The sequence below is a fragment of the Naegleria lovaniensis genome, assembly GCF_003324165.1.
Source record: "Naegleria lovaniensis strain ATCC 30569 chromosome Unknown tig011, whole genome shotgun sequence".
NCBI lineage: Eukaryota > Heterolobosea > Eutetramitea > Acrasida > Naegleriidae > Naegleria > Naegleria lovaniensis.
Genome location: NW_025407833.1, coordinates 129,362 through 149,055, shown reverse-complemented (window position 1 = coordinate 149,055; position 19,694 = coordinate 129,362). Strand labels below are relative to the sequence as shown.

General features: G+C 37.5%; 13 protein-coding genes across 13 annotated transcripts; 6 read left to right on the top strand and 7 right to left on the bottom strand.

The window, feature by feature from the left end:
- Positions 1-34: 34 nt before the first annotated feature.
- C9374_000801 (uncharacterized protein) lies at positions 35-1,156 on the top strand (the record flags this gene model as incomplete). Its single annotated transcript, XM_044698039.1, has 1 exon — positions 869-1,156. One exon carries the CDS (start codon positions 869-871, stop codon positions 1,154-1,156), a length of 288 nt encoding a protein of 95 aa, XP_044551943.1.
- Positions 1,157-1,721: 565 nt separating this feature from the next.
- Positions 1,722-3,428, top strand: C9374_000800 (uncharacterized protein; the record flags this gene model as incomplete). Its single annotated transcript, XM_044698028.1, has 3 exons — positions 1,722-2,408; positions 2,467-2,919; positions 2,964-3,428. 3 exons carry the CDS (start codon positions 1,722-1,724, stop codon positions 3,426-3,428), a joined length of 1,605 nt encoding a protein of 534 aa, XP_044551942.1.
- Positions 3,429-3,643: 215 nt separating this feature from the next.
- C9374_000799 (uncharacterized protein) lies at positions 3,644-4,876 on the top strand (the record flags this gene model as incomplete). Its single annotated transcript, XM_044698015.1, has 1 exon — positions 3,644-4,876. The coding sequence occupies one exon, from the start codon at positions 3,644-3,646 to the stop codon at positions 4,874-4,876; it is 1,233 nt and encodes a 410-aa protein (XP_044551941.1).
- Positions 4,877-4,911: 35 nt separating this feature from the next.
- Positions 4,912-6,219, bottom strand: C9374_000798 (uncharacterized protein; the record flags this gene model as incomplete). The annotated part of the gene is made up of 1 exon (XM_044698004.1): positions 4,912-6,219. One exon carries the CDS (start codon positions 6,217-6,219, stop codon positions 4,912-4,914), a length of 1,308 nt encoding a protein of 435 aa, XP_044551940.1.
- Positions 6,220-6,316: 97 nt separating this feature from the next.
- C9374_000797 (uncharacterized protein) lies at positions 6,317-6,842 on the bottom strand (the record flags this gene model as incomplete). The annotated part of the gene is made up of 2 exons (XM_044697993.1): positions 6,317-6,732; positions 6,791-6,842. The coding sequence occupies 2 exons, from the start codon at positions 6,840-6,842 to the stop codon at positions 6,317-6,319; spliced, it is 468 nt and encodes a 155-aa protein (XP_044551939.1).
- Positions 6,843-7,472: 630 nt separating this feature from the next.
- C9374_000796 (uncharacterized protein) lies at positions 7,473-9,199 on the top strand (the record flags this gene model as incomplete). Its single annotated transcript, XM_044697982.1, has 3 exons — positions 7,473-7,683; positions 7,872-7,968; positions 8,071-9,199. 3 exons carry the CDS (start codon positions 7,473-7,475, stop codon positions 9,197-9,199), a joined length of 1,437 nt encoding a protein of 478 aa, XP_044551938.1.
- Positions 9,200-9,279: 80 nt separating this feature from the next.
- C9374_000795 (uncharacterized protein) lies at positions 9,280-11,046 on the bottom strand (the record flags this gene model as incomplete). The annotated part of the gene is made up of 1 exon (XM_044697971.1): positions 9,280-11,046. The coding sequence occupies one exon, from the start codon at positions 11,044-11,046 to the stop codon at positions 9,280-9,282; it is 1,767 nt and encodes a 588-aa protein (XP_044551937.1).
- Positions 11,047-11,558: 512 nt separating this feature from the next.
- Positions 11,559-12,221, bottom strand: C9374_000794 (uncharacterized protein; the record flags this gene model as incomplete). The annotated part of the gene is made up of 1 exon (XM_044697960.1): positions 11,559-12,221. One exon carries the CDS (start codon positions 12,219-12,221, stop codon positions 11,559-11,561), a length of 663 nt encoding a protein of 220 aa, XP_044551936.1.
- Positions 12,222-12,515: 294 nt separating this feature from the next.
- C9374_000793 (uncharacterized protein) lies at positions 12,516-13,232 on the top strand (the record flags this gene model as incomplete). The annotated part of the gene is made up of 1 exon (XM_044697949.1): positions 12,516-13,232. The coding sequence occupies one exon, from the start codon at positions 12,516-12,518 to the stop codon at positions 13,230-13,232; it is 717 nt and encodes a 238-aa protein (XP_044551935.1).
- A 733-nt stretch (positions 13,233-13,965) lies between these two features.
- Positions 13,966-14,994, bottom strand: C9374_000792 (uncharacterized protein; the record flags this gene model as incomplete). Its single annotated transcript, XM_044697938.1, has 1 exon — positions 13,966-14,994. One exon carries the CDS (start codon positions 14,992-14,994, stop codon positions 13,966-13,968), a length of 1,029 nt encoding a protein of 342 aa, XP_044551934.1.
- Positions 14,995-15,786: 792 nt separating this feature from the next.
- C9374_000791 (uncharacterized protein) lies at positions 15,787-16,359 on the bottom strand (the record flags this gene model as incomplete). Its single annotated transcript, XM_044697927.1, has 1 exon — positions 15,787-16,359. One exon carries the CDS (start codon positions 16,357-16,359, stop codon positions 15,787-15,789), a length of 573 nt encoding a protein of 190 aa, XP_044551933.1.
- A 220-nt stretch (positions 16,360-16,579) lies between these two features.
- C9374_000790 (uncharacterized protein) lies at positions 16,580-17,431 on the bottom strand (the record flags this gene model as incomplete). Its single annotated transcript, XM_044697916.1, has 1 exon — positions 16,580-17,431. One exon carries the CDS (start codon positions 17,429-17,431, stop codon positions 16,580-16,582), a length of 852 nt encoding a protein of 283 aa, XP_044551932.1.
- A 582-nt stretch (positions 17,432-18,013) lies between these two features.
- Positions 18,014-19,679, top strand: C9374_000789 (uncharacterized protein; the record flags this gene model as incomplete). Its single annotated transcript, XM_044697904.1, has 3 exons — positions 18,014-18,275; positions 18,396-19,092; positions 19,154-19,679. The coding sequence occupies 3 exons, from the start codon at positions 18,014-18,016 to the stop codon at positions 19,677-19,679; spliced, it is 1,485 nt and encodes a 494-aa protein (XP_044551931.1).
- Positions 19,680-19,694: the final 15 nt, after the last annotated feature.

Here is a 19,694-nt window from a genome sequence, read left to right as displayed (position 1 = left end):
TCGCAATAGTGGAACAAAAGCCAACTATTACAAAATGAACCAACTCTTCTCTCAATGGGACTCTATTCAAGAAGCCATCAATGATGTTCGATCCGATCAAACTTCAACCAATTGGATGGTTTGTGGTTATGTCAATGGAGGAATCAAAGAACTCGAGCTTAAAGGAAAGGGAGAAGGAGGCGTCAATGAAATGCGTGAGCAATTCCAAGCCAACAATGGTTATTATGGATTGGCTCGTATCGAAGAAATGATCGATTCCTCTCTCACCATTAAATTTGCATTTGTTAAATTTGTTGGAAATGAAATGAAACCCATGTTACGTGCCGGTATCACACCTCAAGTTGGAGAAATCACAACTCGTTTCAAACCCTATCACGTCGATATGTACATTACCGAAGTTGATGAAATTTCACAAGAGATTGTTGAAGATTTAGTTGGAAAGGCCTCCATGTCTCGTACCAAAGTTATGGAAAAACACGAAGGAGAAAAGATTCAACGTGATAATGAAGAGAGACAAGCCAGAAGAAATGTACCATCATCAGTCTCTGCTTCTACTACAACAACAACAACATCGACTGCTTCTTCTACTACTACTCCTTCAACAACAACAACAACAAGTACTACTACTACAAGTTCACCAAAACCAGTGAGATCTCAAAGTACCATTCAAAGCTCAGCTCCTCGTTCCAATTCCTCACCAAGTAGTACTGGAGGTGAACTTGAATTTGAAAATGTCGAAGAAATTCAACAAGCCATTCGTGATGTGAGATCGGATCAAACCGAAACCAATTGGATGGCAGTGACCTATGTACCCAATTCAAAGACCAAGATGCATTTATTGGGATCTGGAAATGGTGGCGTTGAAGAAATGAAGTCTCAATGGAGTTCGAATGGAGTTTATTTCGGATTGGTTCGTGTCGTGGAAATTATTGATGAATCAGAGACTGTGAAATTTGTGTTGGTTCACATGTTGGGAGATTCCACACCCATGATGTTGAAAGCTCGTGTTTCTACTCATAAGGGTCAAGTAGAGGCCTTGTTACAACCCTACCATGTGACATTGTTTGCAACCAATGTGAATGAAATTACACAAGATGAAATTAGTGTTCTCGTTGCAAAGGCATCTCAATCCTACAAGTGGGAAATTAAAAAGTAAATGGATAGAGTTGACAAATGATGCAATGATTGAGAACTATGGCTCATCATTTAATAAGAGAATTTCAATCGCACATTAAAACCAGTTTTGAATATGTAAAAGGTATGAATAGCAAATTTGTGTTCAAGAGCTGCATCCCTTCATCATTAAGGACTTGTGTTCGATAGATGACAGTCAGCCTCCAATGTCCTCAATGGACACCAAGTATCTCATGGCCTTGCGATGGTGTTGCCTGGCATGGATCGAAAAAGGTCAAAACAGGAGTGCCGATACTCAATTATGTCGTCTTTCAAACCTCTAACAAAGAAATGTTAAAGCGTTTAGGTGGATTCTCCAAAAGAAAAAACAACCACAACAACCTCGCACTCCCTTTGTACTACTTCCACATTCCAAGTAGTGAGAGTGTGGCTCTAATTTTTAATTGATTTGGAGATTTGTCGTTGAGAGCTGCTGTTTCATCAACAACACAGCCAATGAATGCTAATTTCGGAGAGATAATACCATACCTCTTCATCAGTAAATAAAACAACAACGAGAGTATACTGTGGACCACATCATCACCGACATGATAGAACAACCACTCACCGTTTTCTCATCAGAGAATAATAGCGACGACACTTCTGCGGAATCAGCAGCTCAGGCTTCACCTCCCATCCACTCATCCCTACGAACCTCAATGAAAAGGCTCAATCTGGAAACCGTGAATCATACTTCTTCATCAATGATGCAGCAAGACCGAGCATCATCACCCATTTCCTGTACATCCACCCCTACCACAATATCAAATTGCAATAGTAGTAGCATGTATATAGTTCCAAATGATTCCTCCGAATACAACCACAATTCAACCACAGTATCATCATCTCTTCCTGAAACACCTCAAAAAAACTCTTCTTCCTCAAACACTACTACTAATAACATCAATCTTAATACTCCTTCTTTAACGATATTGGATAGATTAGGGACATACTTTAATAATGAAGATGACAAATTTGAATACAGGAGAAGAAGCATCGGAGATCGACTGAAATTCATCTATATGTTCTATTTGACCATGGTTGGATTCTTAGGTTATTTGTACATTGACCAACCCACACAAGGACGATTAGTATTTTACACACTTGTTAGCTTGGAAACTCTTGTTAATGTATTTGTAATTAAGTTAATTCAAGGCAATGCTACCATGGCAAAAAAAGAGGCGTTGAATTTATTCATGACCTTATTTTCTTGCGCAAATCGAGTGGTGTTACAGGTATGTCAATTCTTGAATTTAGCTGATTTTGGACCAATATTCGTTTCTGTTTCTCAAGGTTTATTACGGTCCTAGCTTTCCCACATGGATCATTAACACGTATTTGATTGTTATCACGTCAAACTCACTGTACTTCAAAAAGTGGACAACATTGCTCAATTGTATTCTCATACTCACTACCACACAAGTCTCATTATACTTTTCTTATATATTGATGGAATTTAGAGCTGATGAAGGAGAATTATTTTCAAAATCATTGGAACGCCAATCTCCAATCCTTCTTGGATTTCAATGCTTGAATAAGAGAAAGTTTATCAAAATGGCAGAAATTTGTGTCATGCAGATTGTGGTCACCATGTCTGGCTTTCTATTTTCGGACGTTTCAGAAAAACAATATGAGAAAATTTTTGAACAACAAATGGAAATCATGAAAGAAAAGGTACTTAATCAATCTAAGACAAAATTCATAGGAAACTTGTCGCACGAGGTGAGAAATCCCTTACATGGTGTTGTAAGTACTGTATGACTTTTATGACAATTGAACCATTTTTTCAGGTGGGTTCAATACAAATTTTAAGACATGAAGCAGAGAGGCTGAATCGATATGCAACTAGCGTAGGCAAGAAAAACGTCTCAAGAGCAAGAAGGAGAAAAAACTCTTTACCTACTTGTCAACTAGATCCAAAGGAAACGTTTAATAACGAAGATGGAGGAGCAGAGGCCGAAGAAAATATGATCATAGCCTCTAACCAATCCTCAATGGAGCTCATAGATGATATTTACAACAATTCGATATTACTATTGAATATTTTCTCAAGATCTCTTCAACTCTCTAATTTAGAATTAGGAAAGCTTAAATTAAGCATTCAAAGCTTCAACTTTCTTGAACTGTTGGAATCCATGACCTCTGTGTTTTACACTCTTGCCAATGACAAACAAATTTCACTTCAATCATTTTTCAATTTTATGAAAGTTCCAACTACTTTTAAGGGAGACAATGTTAAAATTCTCAAGTACTAATGAATATAATCTCAAACGGAATCAAGTACACAAAGAAAGGATATGTTCTTGTCACATGCGATCTATGTTCGGACGAGGATTTGAAAAACTTTAATTTGGATTCAAAAGCAATCGAAGAAATCAAGAAAAAAATCACACTAGGAGACAAGCTCGATGAAGTATACTTTCTTCACTTACAGTGCCATGACTCTGGAGTTGGCATTTCAGAAGAAAACATGAAGACCTTATTCAAGCCATTCCAAACGATCGAACAAGTTTCCAATTGCCCTAATTTTGAACAGTACTATTCGAAATATTCCGCGTCACAATCTAAAAAGAACGAAATTGCCTCTTCAACTTTCTCTGATCGAAACGGACTAGGGCTAAGTATTTCAAAGAGCTTTGTAGACGCAATGCATGGAAAAATTGGTGTTCAAAGCCAACTTAACAAAGGCACCTCAATCTCGGTTGTGTTACCATTGGTGAAATCTGATGATATTACCGCTGCTTTTTCAAATCAGAGCATCAAGGACCAACTTCAAACAATTGCAGATCTTAAAGTGGAACGATTGAATATTTTCATAGTGGATCAAAATATCACTTCAAAGAAGGTCTTACACGATTACCTCAAAATGATTTTCCCTTATGCTTCTTTGTATCAATTTGATAGCCCATCTATTACTCTAGACTCCAGTAACACATCTGGAAATATAATTTTAGTTTTCTATGAGGATGAAATGCATGAAACTCTTCACCAAACCTTCCGGTCTCTCCGTAAGAAAACTGTGTATGTACCCATATCGAACAGAGGTTTTTCTAAGCGTTCTTCCTCACTAAGATATCTAACCAGACCACTCAGAGTGGGAGATTTGCTGGATGTGCTCATACAAGCACTCAATGAAATGATTAGCAGAGACATGAAGTTCTTGGAGAAAGATGACAGCTTTGTCTTTCAGCAACGATCTTCGACTAAAAAACACGTTTCGATTAAGGAAGGAAAAAAGAGTTTGAACTTTAAGACTGCACTAGTGGTGGATGACAACACTATCAATAGAAAAGTGTTGTCAAAGTTATTGAAAATGGTAGGCTTTGAAGAGATTGATCAAGCGGAGAACGGACTAGAAGCCTTTGAAAAATATAAGCAAAATATTGATAGATATGATATCATATTTATGGACTTGCTTATGCCATATGTATCAGGAAAAGAGTCGTGTGAAATGATAAGGAATCATTCGGTAAAATCCAATACCTTAATCTTGGCAGTCACAGCTAATACTTGGGAAACTAAGGAAATGCTTTGTAAATCTGGGTTTGACTCAGTGATGTACAAACCGATTCTATTGGAAAGCTTAAAATCTGAACTGGAGACCCTGAAATCTCTGCATTTACCGAAAGATAATAATAATTCCAGTTTGTCTTCAGTATCTTCGTCCACCAACGTCACAACGAATTCAATTAACGACAAGTAACATGTATACATTGCCCCAGTTTCATTTCGAGTATGCTACTTTTCTGTGGACAGTAAGGCAACAGAACAAACATCTATTTGCATTTTCTTTTCAAATCCAAGCTTTGAATAAAGCCCACACCCTTGCTCTGATGCGTGCAAAATAACTTTGGTGTATCCCCTCCTTTTTGCAAGTTCCAGCAATGTGATGACAATCATGGTGGCATAACCTTTTCCTCTGAATTTTTCCCTGGTTGCTATTGAATATATACTCGCATAATCATGGTGGTCGTTTGATGTCGCAATCCCATTGTTTTGTAATCGTTCATTTAGTGCTTTAGAATATACAATCATTCCAATACTTGCTGCTTTTCCATTCTCAATAATAATCACATGATCCGATATTACTGGAAATTCCCCTCGTCTCTCCTTCTCAATTTGATTTGAATACACTCTGCTTAATGCTTTTATACTACTCTCTGTTAAATACATTCCTGTAGCAAACTCTGCAGCAATTGAATAAAAGTGACAAAAATCATTGAACGAGTCTGTGGCTGTCTTTAGAATTAGTTGAGGAGAAATTTGTGCAAAAACTCTAAAATTTGTTGTTTTTTTGTCGTTGTTACAGACAGAGGCAGAAACATTGTGATCCTCAATAACTCTCCATTCATAGTTCTCTTTCATCATTTTCAATTGTTGTCTGTAAAACGAATTGCAATCATGCAACATTTCTTGTTGATTCTGGTTGTTTCTTTCGATCAAATTTGAATCTTTCATCATATAAACCATTCCTGTCTCCCTTGTACAATAAATATCAAATATTGTCGAGTAATTCGCTTTCAATCTTTCAATGAAGCATTCATTAAATAGAACGCTATTCGTATTGAAAATAGGAAGAAACATGCATACAATTTTGTTCGATTTCACCACCTTTTCGAGAAGAGGCAATGTAAATGAATCTTGATGCGTAAAAATTCGATGGACCTCTCTTTCTATTTCTTGTTTTGAAGCATTGGAAGTTTCATTATCATCAGCACAACTGTTACAAATAGGATTATCTCCAAAAGATGAAATTGTAGATAATGATTCTTTGAGCTGGGTGCGTATGTACTTGTGGGAATATGCATAGAAAAACAATTCCGAAATTGCCAAATTTTGTTGTTGTCTTGCTTGTTTGTCATCAGCGTTTTCATCATTGCTATTTAGCTCCATAGTCTGATCGTGCAAACAAGAACGTGGACAGTTCATTGTTTCCAAGTCGGTCCTCTTGTGGGTGATTGCTCCATGAAATCGTTGTTGAAAGAATTCATTGTAGTCCCAAATAGCTTCCACAATCATGAGCCTATCATCTTCATTGCTCAACATTTTTTGGATCATAACTGCGTCTTCAAGCCAGGCACATTGAATTACAAGAGAAAACGTTTTTTGAATTTATAAGTTTTTATTTAGGAGTCAAAAACATTTACTTCTTCTTTTGGATCAAGAAGACAATGTGGCACTTTCCGCAGTATTGTCTATCTTCGTGGGCAGCCATCAAAACACCTGGACCACACTTTGGACAGGTTCTTCTGTTACAGACAACCTTTCCGTCGTTGGTAACTTCGTAGTACTTCTTTTCAATAGGAAGGAGAGGAACGTTCTTGTGCTTGTGAGCAGCCTTCTTTGGTGACTTATAGTTCTTCTTTTTTCTCTTCTTCTTCTTACCACCTCTCAATCTCAAGACCAAGTGAAGAGTGGATTCCTTTTGAATATTGTAGTCAGACAATGTTCTGCCGTCCTCCAATTGCTTACCAGCAAAGATCAATCTTTGTTGGTCTGGAGGGATGCCTTCCTTGTCTTGGATCTTTGACTTCACGTTCTCGATGGTGTCGTTAGACTCTGATTAGCAGCAAGTATCTTTCGTTAATACCAACACAACAGCAATTTCCAAACTTACCCACTTCGAGAGTGATCGTCTTACCGGTTAAAGTTTTGACGAAGATTTGCATATTTTTTTCAACAACGAAAATTGTTTTTCTTTCAAAAATTCAAGTTGACTAGAAGTTTACAATGAAATTTTTTATGGGGAGTTTGTTTGGGTTGAAGGCATGAACGCTGAATATGTCTTCTTTCTCCTATTCATGAAGTGTAATCCCAAATGCCATTGGAAAATTCCTCATTCTGTTGCTGACTATTCTTGGAGGCAACCACGAGCAAATAAATTTTTGAAGTAAAGAGCTGGTATCACTTTTTTACCCAACTTCATGCCAGTTATTGTTTGCTCGTTTGTAGGTATGGGTTTTAAAATTAAAAACAGCAATGTCATTTCATCATAGGACAATTTCAATGACAGCATGCTCCTCAATTAATTCTTGGAGAAGTTCTTGATGCGTACATTAAATTTCGGGATTTCTCGGGCAAGAAAGACTAATGTTGTTTTTTGCTTAATAATGCCAAACGTTTCAAATGTAGCTCTCAAATCTAAAGGGTCTTCTTCTTTAAGCGAATATTGATAGGTCTGAGGTTTGATGTTTGGGGTTGTTTTCTGTGATATTAAACACTCGTCTTCATGTTTGAAGTCCAAACTAGAAATGGAGAGGGCTTTGATCATTTATTTTTGATAATAAAATTAAGAAAAAATGTTTTCTTGTGAGGACTCATCATTATCACCAATACACAACAACAACAACAGTACACAACCACCCAATGACAATTTCTATGCAGTGGACGAGAAGAAGATTAAAATATGTTTTGTAATGATTGATGGTATCGGAGAGGTTAATTCCAAGCGTTTGGATGGAAAGACGACATTGCAAAGTGCCCATACTCCGAATATGGATTTATTAGCCAGTAAGTGTGTCTTGGATCAACAGCTCGACAATGAAGGATTAAAATGTTATTGATATTATGAATATATTTTCTTCGGAACTCTGTTTTGCAATATTTCATTGTGATCATCATGTTTCCGTACAATAATTCGTAAATACCACAATGACCACACAATATTAATTAATAACCAATAATGATGTCATTTGAAGAAACGGGAATGAATGGCCTTATGGATCCTGTCCAACCAGGCTTAGCATGTGGATCTGATACAGCACATATGAGCATTTTCGGTTATGAACCACGACTGTAAGTATTGAAGATCAACTTCAATATTGTTTAAAACCCCTTGCTGGTTACATATTTTCGTGAACTTTTTTGCCAATCTCGACTTTGCAAACCTTTTCAAAGTCACTACAAAGGAAGAGGAAGTTTCGAAACCATTGGAGCAGGTTTAGACATGAGCCCTGGAGATATTGCTTTTAAATCTAATTTTGCTACTTGGAACCCACAAACAAACATTGTTGAATTGAGAAGAGCAGACCGTCATTTTGAAGATATTGGCCCAATACTTTGTGATTACATTGAAAAAAGATGTGAAGAAGGAGGATTTAATGCCAATCATGATTGTATTGTCTCTGTGAAATATGCCACCGAGCATCGATGTGGTGTGAAAGTTTCTGGTAAAAACTTGAGTGGAGATATTACAGGTACAGATCCACTTGTTGATAATTTGGAACTTGTAAAATGCGAACCTGTCAAAGGTCTGAAAGGAAAAGAATTGGAAAATGCCCAAAGAACAAGCAACTTGGTGAATGATTTGTCACATTTTATTTATGAACAACTTGTACATCATGATATTAACAAGCAACGAAAAAAAGAAGGAAAGAATGAGGCCAACATTATTTTATTGAGAGGATGTGGCGTTTGCATTGACGTTCCACCTTTTTCTGTGAGACATCCAGGTTTACGACCTGTTATGGTTGCTCCAACTGCTATTATCGCTGGTCTTGGCAAGAGTATTGGAATGGATCTTAAAAAGGTAGAAGGAGCTACAGGTGATTACAGAACTAATCTCCAAAAGAAAGGTTCTGGATTTTTGAAGTATTTACTGGGAGAGGACGAGCCAGGAAATGAAAACAAGTATAATTTTGGATTTTGCCACATTAAGGCAGTTGATGATACTGGCCATGATGGAAATTTCAACCTTAAAAAAGAATTTATTGAAAAATCAGATCAAATGATTGGAATGTTAATGCAAGAGTTTGAGAAACGAAAACAAAGAGCTGTTTTTATCGTGACAGGAGATCACACAACACCCTGCTACTATTTGGATCACAGTTTTGAACCTGTCCCATTAATTATTTCTGCGAACTATTTGAATTTGGAAAAGCATCCAGAGCTTGCTGACACTGTGCAGTCTTTTGACGAAGTGTATGCCAAAGGAGGATTGGGTCGATTTACCGGTAAACAAGTATTCGACATAGTAAGAGAGTACATTAACATCACAACCAGTCAAGAAGATTTCATGAAATTTTAAAGTAAATTATTATCCGTATTTTCAAATTAAGGAGCCAATTGCATAAATTGAGGATGACGATCATTCAAAGAAGTGTAAATTTATTTCCATTCAAAATCTCCAGTGAGCCTGTTGAATAAAAAGTCTTTACCTTTCATGTGGACGACACCGCTCTTCAACGTGCATTTCCATCTACTTTTATGTCTGGTAACTTTTTCGTACTGAGCTAAGATGATGTTAGGAATGTCTTCAGGAACCTTCTCTTCTTCGACATCGTCTTCAGAGCCCAATTCTTGGTCGTCTCCATTTGCATGCTTATCGCCTGATTCATCGTCTCCATCTTCCTCTTCTTCATCGTCGTCTCCATCATCGTCGTCATCGTCTTCATCATCGCCAGCTCCATCATATTGCCTAATATTAGTTGTCGAGGAGGACCCAGTATGATCGCCTTGCTCCAATCTAATTCTTTTGGTCCCTTCCTGTGAAGTTGATGCAGATATGCTTGGAGGAGGAGTAAAGTTTTGCAAGGCACTCACTGGTGGAAGCGTCATCATTGGATTAAAATTAAGGGGAGGCATTTGAGGTGGTTGAGAATTGACATGAAGAGGATTACTGTGAAATGGAAGTGGAGGTCGAGCGAGATTGGTCTGAGATGATCTATTTCCATAATTCACAGGTGGCATGAAACTTTCCGGTCTTCCAAGAGAATCCAATGAAGGAAGAGAGGGTGGAGGTTGATTCAGTAAAAAGTTTGAGGTTTGATGATAATACTGTGAAGGAGGTGGTCCAGATCTTCCTGAAGTGGATGATAAAGGGGTTGTTGTCGTTGTTTCAGGTAATGCATAATAGTTAGAAGATACTCCTCCTGGTGTGGTTGTGGACGTTGCAGAGGAAGAATTAGCAGTTGAATGAGGACGAGTCATTCCCGAAAGCGATGAAAGTGGTGTGGAAGGTAGCCCTGTGGTGGTTGAGGCTGGTGATGGTAATGTTGGTGTATGAATTGGCAAACCTGGAGGTGAAGTAAGGCTTTGTTGAGGTTTGAATACGAGAGGAGGCATTACAGGGCTTGGCGAGTAGGCAGAAGATGGAAGTGTTTGAAAATTGCTGCTACTAACACTACTTCCAGTAGTATAGGGACTAATGGTTGGAAGTGTAGGTGTTTGAGGTGGATATTGATGCTGTAATGGTGTTGTGGCTGAAGGTGGTCCCATAAATAAAGGAGTTGAAGCAGGCGGAGGTAAAACTGGAGTGCCCATCTCATGCATGAGAGGTGGAGGGAGATACGAGGATGATGTATTGGTACCTCCGTGCATCGTGGTTGTTGGAAGCAAGGGAGGTGGAAGTTGAGGTGGCTGTTGAGAACCATGATCATTCATAAACCGAGGAATGGTCATGTTGCTGGAGCTACTACTACTACTTGCTGTTGGTAATTGAGGTTGTTGATGGGATGAAATAGGTAATGTAGGAATGTTGTTGTCTTGTGTAGCACTGGGTTGGGAGGCCATGGTAGAAGAGGAGGCTGCCGCTGCTGTTGAGGTTTGTTGTTGTCTGGCTCCTCTTCTTGTTCCTCCTTCTCCGGTGGAAGCTGTGGCTCTTCTTGATGAAGTACTACCAGTGGCTCGTGAGGAGACTCCTCCTCCACCACCACTGCTGCTACTTCCCAAAGTTGTGGTGGTTCCATTGTTATTCCAAGCTGGAACAGCACCACTCTCCTCAATGTTCTGAATCCACAACTTTTTTAATTCGGCAATGATGTCGGTGCTGTAGCCTTCCTCAATGAAAATATCTTGAATATTTTGAGTAACTTCATTGACTATGGAGCGATAGACTTCAGCGACCAGTTTTTCGTGATTGCTCAAGGCGGACATGATGATGATGAAGTGTCGTTGGTGGTGTGTCGATGGGGATGCTGTGGTTATGATTGAAAAAAAAACAAAATCTTTGTCGATTCAAATTACTGTCCGAACAATAATACAAGTCGACAGAAAGAGATCTCCAAAACTTTTGAAATCAATAGTATCTTTTGATGAAAAGAAGATTAATCCTGATGGTGCTTTCAAAAAAATTGCGCAGATGTTCTTCTGGTTCTCCTGCAAGGTTCTGCGCTTTTTTTTTTTTGTAATTTATTTTTGTCACACCCTTTTTTTTTCAATTCATTCGAAAACACATAGAGCTGCTCTTTGAAAAGTTTTCTTGCATCACTTATGTTAAAAACATCCAATACCTGGAGTCACAGTACACAGCATTTATTAAGCACAACCACACAAAATGCCAATTAATGGTTGTCTAAAAAGTGGAATTAATTCCGAGTATCAGCGTGGAGTAAGTTGAAGATAAATGTATCTTAAATATTGGTATCAATTTCTTTGAATTGAACCATCTATTGTGATGAGGACGAGGCACCAGCAATTCCTGTAAGCACTCTGAGGTGATCGTACACTTTGGTTGGATAATTCTTCCAAGAATGTTTCATAACTAAATCATAGGTAGCCACTGTTGGTGCAACAGGATAATTGACAAAAAAGTTTTGAGCCCTCTCTTCTTCTCCATTTTCGAGATATGCAAACAACATGGCGTTTCGTAAACAAACGACCTCTCTATCAGTTCCTGCCTTCTTTTGGAGATAATACTCATAGACAACTTCAGCATCAGGTACACTACCAAGCTTTCCGAAAGCCACAATGAATTTAACAACATCATCAATTTCCAATAAATCATTGGCATCAAAGTATTGTTTGAGAGAAACTAGTCTCTTGTAGTCTTTGGTTTCAGCACATTCCAAAGCTTCATTGCCATATGACTTCTTTCCTTCTAATTCCTTTTTAAAGTCAGCAATTTTATCCCAAGCACCATCATACGCCCAATTAACGATCTTTTGTGCGTGTTCGGGTTTGAACACTGTTTGAATTTTTACGTCCTCATCCGCAAAATTGAAGGAGTTGGATCTGTTTGATGTATGAAAGAGAGAGCATTGGATTGTTGTTGTGGATGCTCTGAGTGATGAAGTGAATGTTCGTGAAGCAGTGATGATGGACTTTCTCATTTTTGTTTTTATTATTTATAAAAAAATTGTGAAAAAACAACCAAGTACGCAAGCACAACCAAAGCAAGGGAAACCTGGTCATGAAGGGTTCTTGGGAATCCTAGGAAATTTTGATGGCCGCCGTAGCTATGAAAATTCAATATGTAGTTAAATAGAGTTCAGTTTTAGTTATTGTAAGCAGCGGTAGATCAGTTGGTTAGATCGTAAGCCTAACACGCTTAAGGTCATGGGTTCGATTCCCGTTCGCTGTATCTCATTTTGATTATTTTTCTCACACCTGTCACTTTAAAAAAAATGACATTCATTCCACAATCACCATTTTCAAGAAGAACTCAACAACTCATCACCCACAACAATTCCACCGTTGAAGAAAACTCTTTCCAATCCAACGACTTGCTCTATGTCACCAACAGCAATCATGCCAACATCACATTGACGGGAGACCGATGCATGAAAATTATTCTTGATGGAAATAATAATTCCACACTCACTTTTAATGTGAATTCTATCACTACAGGATTTGTAGAAGTCATGAAATGTGATCATACCAAAATTGTGGTCGGAGCTAATTGTGCTCACAAAATTACCATATTACAACTCGATAATTTGAACAATTGTGAAATTGTTTTTAACATTGCCAATGAAAACTCAAATGTTGAATATTTGGCCAATTTCTGTTCAGAATTGTCAATTATTTCAAATATAGAATGTAAGAATATCAAGATGGTTATTCAAACAGAGTCTGGAACTGTTTTATTAGATTCATTGTTAATTTTTGAAGCTGTGGACGACGATATGTTACAACATAACAGAAGTTCTATCCAATTCAAATCCAAATTCATTCAATCCAGTGTGGATCAAACCATTTCCTTGGAAACTGAACTGATCATTCGTGAAGGAGTCAATGGATACATCTCAACTAGAAAAGAGAAACAAGCCAAAGATAATCTCCTAAAAGAATTTGATGAAAAGATGGAGAAATTACTTTTAAAGGATGGACTTAACAAGTAGGAACATGGTTTGATGTTGTTTACCTTGTTCGTTGTTAATATTTTGTACTATTAAATGAATGATTATTCAATCACCCCTTCAAGATGTATAAAGCACCTCGTAAGCAATTAATTAAACTTTTAGACACCGGGCAAGTGTCTTCATGTATGAAATGGATCAAGTGATGAAACAAGAGCAAAGATCAGAATTGAACTCACAAAATTCTTGAGAACGCACAGTTTGAAAATGTTGATTCCCAAGATTGGTTGTTTTCAAGGCTCCTCCAAATTATTTATTGATAATGATGCATCAATCCGTCATCACCCATAGCGACAAAACAAGAAAGATGTAATAATTGTTGTATCCTCATCACCCTTCCAAAGTGAATCCAAACAAGTTTACCTTCTCTCTTGATTTGCATGGCGTTACCTCACCCGAGCACAGTCTTTCCAAACTCGATACAACAACAAATTTGATATTATTTCCCAATGTTGCTTTTTAGCAATAATCGTAATGACGATGAGAATGGTGAACGTAACATCAATCTTCCAAGAGATACGTCAATGTTAATACTGACCCACCTTTCTCACTCAAATGAATTTTACTCACGACCTTCAACGTGTGAGCACAGACCAAAGGCTTGGTTCTCTTCCACTTTGAAACATTACAACGCCTTGAACGAAGACCTTGCAGGTTGTTGGTGTTTATTTCCATATTTTCGAAAACTGTGCTGAAACCATTTGATCCAACTTTATTATTCCTCTACCCCGTTGTTAATATTCCCCCTTGTTTGAAAAGTGGTGCCTTTAAGGTACGTACAAATTTCTGATACAAAAACAGGAACAAAACGAAGTTCATTCATCCCATCTTCAGCTTTCCATGCAACTAATACGGAATTGTCTTTTTCTGTTATAAACTCATCATAACTGCTTTTAGTTACAGCAGCGTCGTCATATTCCTCAGTACCTTGATTAACCATTGACATCAATTCGTTCCTCAAATTTCTTGGGTTTCCATACTCATTCAACAACTTTCGTCTCGCAATACAAGAGAATAAGAATGCTATTACAATACACAACAGGCTTCCATAAACGGAGACACACCATGCACTATTAGAAAATTGGAAAATTTTCAAAGCAATAATTGAAACGATCATTGCACCGTTCATTCCACAGATACAAAAACAGACACCTATCACGAAGAGGAGGTACTTGTAAAATCTCTCCTCAAACACAAAATTGTGCAAGAGCACTGTGTTCCATTGGCCAGGACTAGTTCCATTTCTGATGGCTTGTTTAAGATACTCGTTCAACGAGGGTAGGAGGAAACATGTGTTATCAGAAGGAATAAAGAATAAGTAAACAAAAGCAGAGGATGCCAAGAAGGAAGCTCCAAAAAAGACAAACTGGTGTAATGTACATGAAACGAAGACTTGTTGAGGTGTTCTAATGTAGACTGTTGAGGTAGAGGAAACATTTCTTGAGGATATTAATGGAGTACATCTTTCACCTCCATACCAAAACTGGGTCAAAACGGAAAGAGGAAAACTCCATGTAAGGGCAACACAAGCAAGAGATGCAACAAAAGCTCTGCGATACAGAGCTCCAAGGGACGGATCTTGTTTCAAACAACACCGTAAGAAGCCTCGATAAAGGAAAGAGGTAATATTAATAAACAATGTATTACATGTCCCCTTGCAAGAATATACAGAACTTAGTTGATGAACAGATGAAAAATTAAATCCGTTTTCCAACGAATCAGTGGTTACATGTGTTTGAGCCATTTTGCAAGTCATAGGCAGTGAATTTTTTTTTTAAGTTTCTTCGTTCCTTTAAGGGGTGGTTATTTCTGGCCCGTTTGAAAGACATGATGAAGCAAAAGCAAAAGTAAGAAGATTGGATTTATTATAATGAGATTGTCGCTTGTTTCTCTTTTGACTTGAGGGAATCAAATAAGGGAAACCCTTGAGCTTGCTTTTGTTATGCCCATTGTGGGGTATTTGTTACGAGACCCGTGATTGTGCAAGAGTATTGCAAAAGGAACGGAGTTTTGTTTGCTCACCATTCAAACAAATGTCTTATAAAACAGAATGTTGCGATGAGGACAGCTATTTTCCTCTCCTCCAATCCAAGATATTTTGTATATAATTTTTGCCATGTATTTTAGCTTCGTCTTGTGAATACATGGCAAAAATTATTTCCTTTTAATCAAGAGCTAAAGATACTTTTTCAGAGTTACCTTGATAAATTTATTTAGAAGTATCAATGTTTGACATGGATTGTTTCTATTTTCGAAATATCTATATCAATCATTGAAAAAGATGAGTTATTACGTAAGGAAATTGAGAAGAACAAAGTAGGAACTATTAAGGACGACGTGATGGGTGAATTCTCTAGACTCTGCTCAGAACTGTCTTGCAAGAAAAGGCCAACGATCATTGAAGATTTTTTGAAATGTGTATTTACAGTATGCCAAGAAGCTGAGTGTTTGTTGACACAGATCTGACACTTCATGAACGTGCTTGTATGAGAATCCAAACACAACGATATAGTAAAGCCACAAGTGTAATCATGATTTACTTTTTCTTTGGTGCCACCTTTTGATACAACACAGTAATCAATTCATTTGGACTCTTCACCTCTGTTGGAGAATTCCAATACTCTTCCCAACAAGGACCAGCCATTTCATATTGCAACTCTTCCATGCTTTTCATAAACTTGGACCAAACTTGTTCCAACATGTCGTAAGGACCTACAAATCTCAATGTCAAGTATTCACCATTTTCAATGGAATTAATTTCCATCTTGTTCTTGGCATTGTGGTTCAATTCTTTGAGTTTTTCTTTTACTTGTTGTACACTCACTCCCAATTCATTCAAATCTACAAAGATGGCATTCTCCAAATCCACATCTTCATGACTGCCAAAACGATGATAGAATGCGATCGGAATGGAGGTTTGTGCTTTGTACTCAAGTTGAGGAATGGCTTCAATGGCTTGACGGTAGGTTTCTTGAATCCACTCTCCGAAATTTCCACTCACCAAACTCACATGGTTTCTCTTGATGCCAAGGAAGAATTTTTGGGGAAGGGTCACGAGAGTGGGTGATGGAATATCGATTTTCGTGGTGGTTTGGGTGTGTGATGACATTTTTTGTGAGACTGCTTTGTCAGTGGCAACAAACAAACGAGAGTGTTCTAAAATGGATTTTAACAAGCAGCATGGCACACTGATTTAGTTCTTGTAGCTACTCGAACTTATTTGGTTCCAATGATTTTGATTGCGTATGAGATTGTGTACGGTTGAATGTAATCAAGTGATTTTATTGATGACATGAACGCGGATGAAAAGGTGTGAAATTAGTTAAGGCTTAATCCTCCTCGTCATTCATATCAGTGGTGTTTGTGGATGTCGCTGGTAATGCAGACGTTAATCCATCCATGTTACTTCGACTTATTAAAAAGTCCATTTCCACTGATGCCATGTCACCATTGCCGTCAAAAGATAGCGTGTGACTCGTTATGAAAGGAGGCTTGTTTAAATAATCCTTAAATGTTATTTTTACACCGATTGTGAAATATCCCCAGCCATACCTAGTCAATTCAAAAGGCGGAGTTTTAAGTAATAACCTAGAGGGTTTAAAAGTTGGATGTAATTTCACTTCTACTGATTCAATGTAATTTTCAATCTTGTCTTGCTCGTCCATTCGAACGAAAAACGTCCACTTGTGAATATTTTGATCACTTCTATGGTTCATTAATGCATGTAAATTACCAATATAAATCTTCTTACGTATTGTGACAGTTTGTAAAAAGTGCTGTCGCTCTCGTTCCACTTCCTCTCCTCTGTTCTTGTATTCATCACCAAAAAGAAGAGGTAAAACCTTCTTCAATGCCAAAAGCGGCCTAATATTATTCAATGTCACTAATTGAGTGTCATTTGATGAATCACAAAATGGAGCTCTGCAACATGGACAGGCACTCATTGCTCCATTCGATGCCAATAAACGTTCTATACAGAATTTACAAAAGGAATGTCCACAATGAAATCCGATAGGATCATATAATAATTGTAAGCATAATGGACATTCAAAATCAGCGTGAGATATTTGGGAAGAATTCAATAAAGATTGTACAGCAGATGATGGGTGTTGTTGATTGTTATGATTACCTTCATGGTTATGTTGATGATGATAGCCTTTCATGCTTGAAATGTTATTCATCGGGATGTGGTGGATGACTAGGAGGGAGGGTGATGATCGGTAAAAGGAGTGTCTAGTTGTTTTTCACTACTGCTACCCTTCTTCTACTGGTACAGTTAGCTTTCTTTTGGGAGGGGGAAGGAACTTGGTACTAACGAACGAATAGAATCCCGATGATGACGATGATAAAGTTCAAACACCGAAACAAGGATGGGATTTTTTTTTTAGTTTGGTTGAGAAAAAAAACGACAGAAACTTGCAGCAAGTTCGCTTTCTACAGTGTTCACCACGTTGGTAAGGAGGACTTTGGTGGACTTTGTTTTTTGAAAATTGGACGAAAGGGAATGAAGAAGAATCGTTCAAGGGAGAAGTGTAGAAGGAGGAGAAACGGAGGTACAGGTAAGGATTGAAGGAGTGCAGTTGGATGTGATTGAACCCTTTTCAGAGAGCAATCCGTTATATTGTCAAGACAATTGAATTAGAAAATGTTTGATTTCTTATATATTTGCTTAATGACCTGGAAAAGTTATGTTGAATCCAATGCTCCATATTCCATGTTGAGACTTTTGCCTTGTTGGACAAGAAAACAGAATATAAGAAAAAATGTCTTCAATTTATGAACATACAAACGATCAAGAAAACCATGAAGAGGAGGAAGAACCTAGTTATTCATTGTATGAATTTTATTTAAATTCTCGGAAAGTAAAAACCAATGAATCGGAAACGAAAAAGAATGAAGAAATTGAAATTTGTTTTTGGAATAAATTACAAGATGATGTAGAGGACGTTTTTGATGAATCGGGATTTGCAACTCGCCCTGATCGAAGGTTTAGACATACCGCTGTGTATAGTGCTAAAGAAGATGGTATGTTTGAATGGAAAGGCTTTCAAGAAGCTAGAGAATTAATTATTGGAAATAATGAACATAATATTATTCTCTGTGAATTTTAATAATTTGTTAACGGTTATGAAATGTGGAAAATAGCCATGTATGTGTTTGGAGGATTTGTGGAAGAGGGAAATGAATCACAAAATGATTTTTGGAGGTTTGACATTCCGTCACGTTCATGGACCGAGATTTATCCAACCAATTCAAATCAGGTTTGGCCATCTCCTCGAATGGAACATTGTTCTGTCATGGTTAGCCTTACTCCAAGACGATTTAAACGTTTTGAAAATATTATGGGACAAAACGATTTCATACCCTCTCAAGAAAATAATGAAACCACATATCTCCACAATCAAATGTACATATTTGGAGGCTATAGTTCCCAGAACACGCAATTCAACAATGAACTCTATTGCTTTGATTTCACCCATAGCAAGTTCTTTAAAATTAATTACCAAGTGACCCAACAATTATTTTACTTGAATGTGAAACGAGTTGAATATGTGAAAGAACGTTCACGGCATACCATGGTCGCCTCAGCAGGTGACGAGAAATTATACATAGTGGGTGGAATGACATTCCTTTCACATTGTTTGATGGATGTGTGGGAGTATGATATTGATACTCAAACCATGACTTGCTTGTGGCAAGATCGAAATGAAGACCAATCTGGTAGTGATTACACAAGTTCGCGTGAGGAAGCACAGGATTATCCAGAACCTAGATGCTTTCATTCTTGTGTATATTCAAGAAAAGAGAATTCGTTATACATGTTTGGAGGAATAAGGAGAGGGTAGGTTTTTTATAATCTCCATAAATAAGGAATCACGAATTTAAAATGTTGACAATTCAAGAGCCAAATTATTTCAAGAATTGTGGAAATTTGATATTTCACACAGGATTTGGATTGCTGTCGACATGCATGGTTTTGTACCTGTTGAAAGATTTGAGCACATTTCATTCATGTTGAACGATCTCTCGGATTATTTATTTATTTATGGAGGATACAACTTTCGACATTCCTATCTCGATTACATCTATCAGTTTTGCCTTAGTACCAAAACATGGATTCGATTGCAAAATCGTAACTACACAGTCGGAGGAAAATTTCAAAGCAAAGGTTCAATCTTATTTGTGGATTACAATGAGACACCTATCAGTCGAGCTGGGACGTCATGCATCGTCACTAAAGATTACCACATGATCATCTTTGGAGGAAAATCATGCACCTTACTGAATGATGCATTTGTCTGTTTTTTACCAGGTCATGGAAGATTGCCTTCTGTGAAATTAGAATTTCACACGACCTTGTATCACACTGCTTTGACTAATACCTCTCTAAGTGATTGTTATATGGTTACAGTCACTGACCTCAGATAATAATGACCAACGATC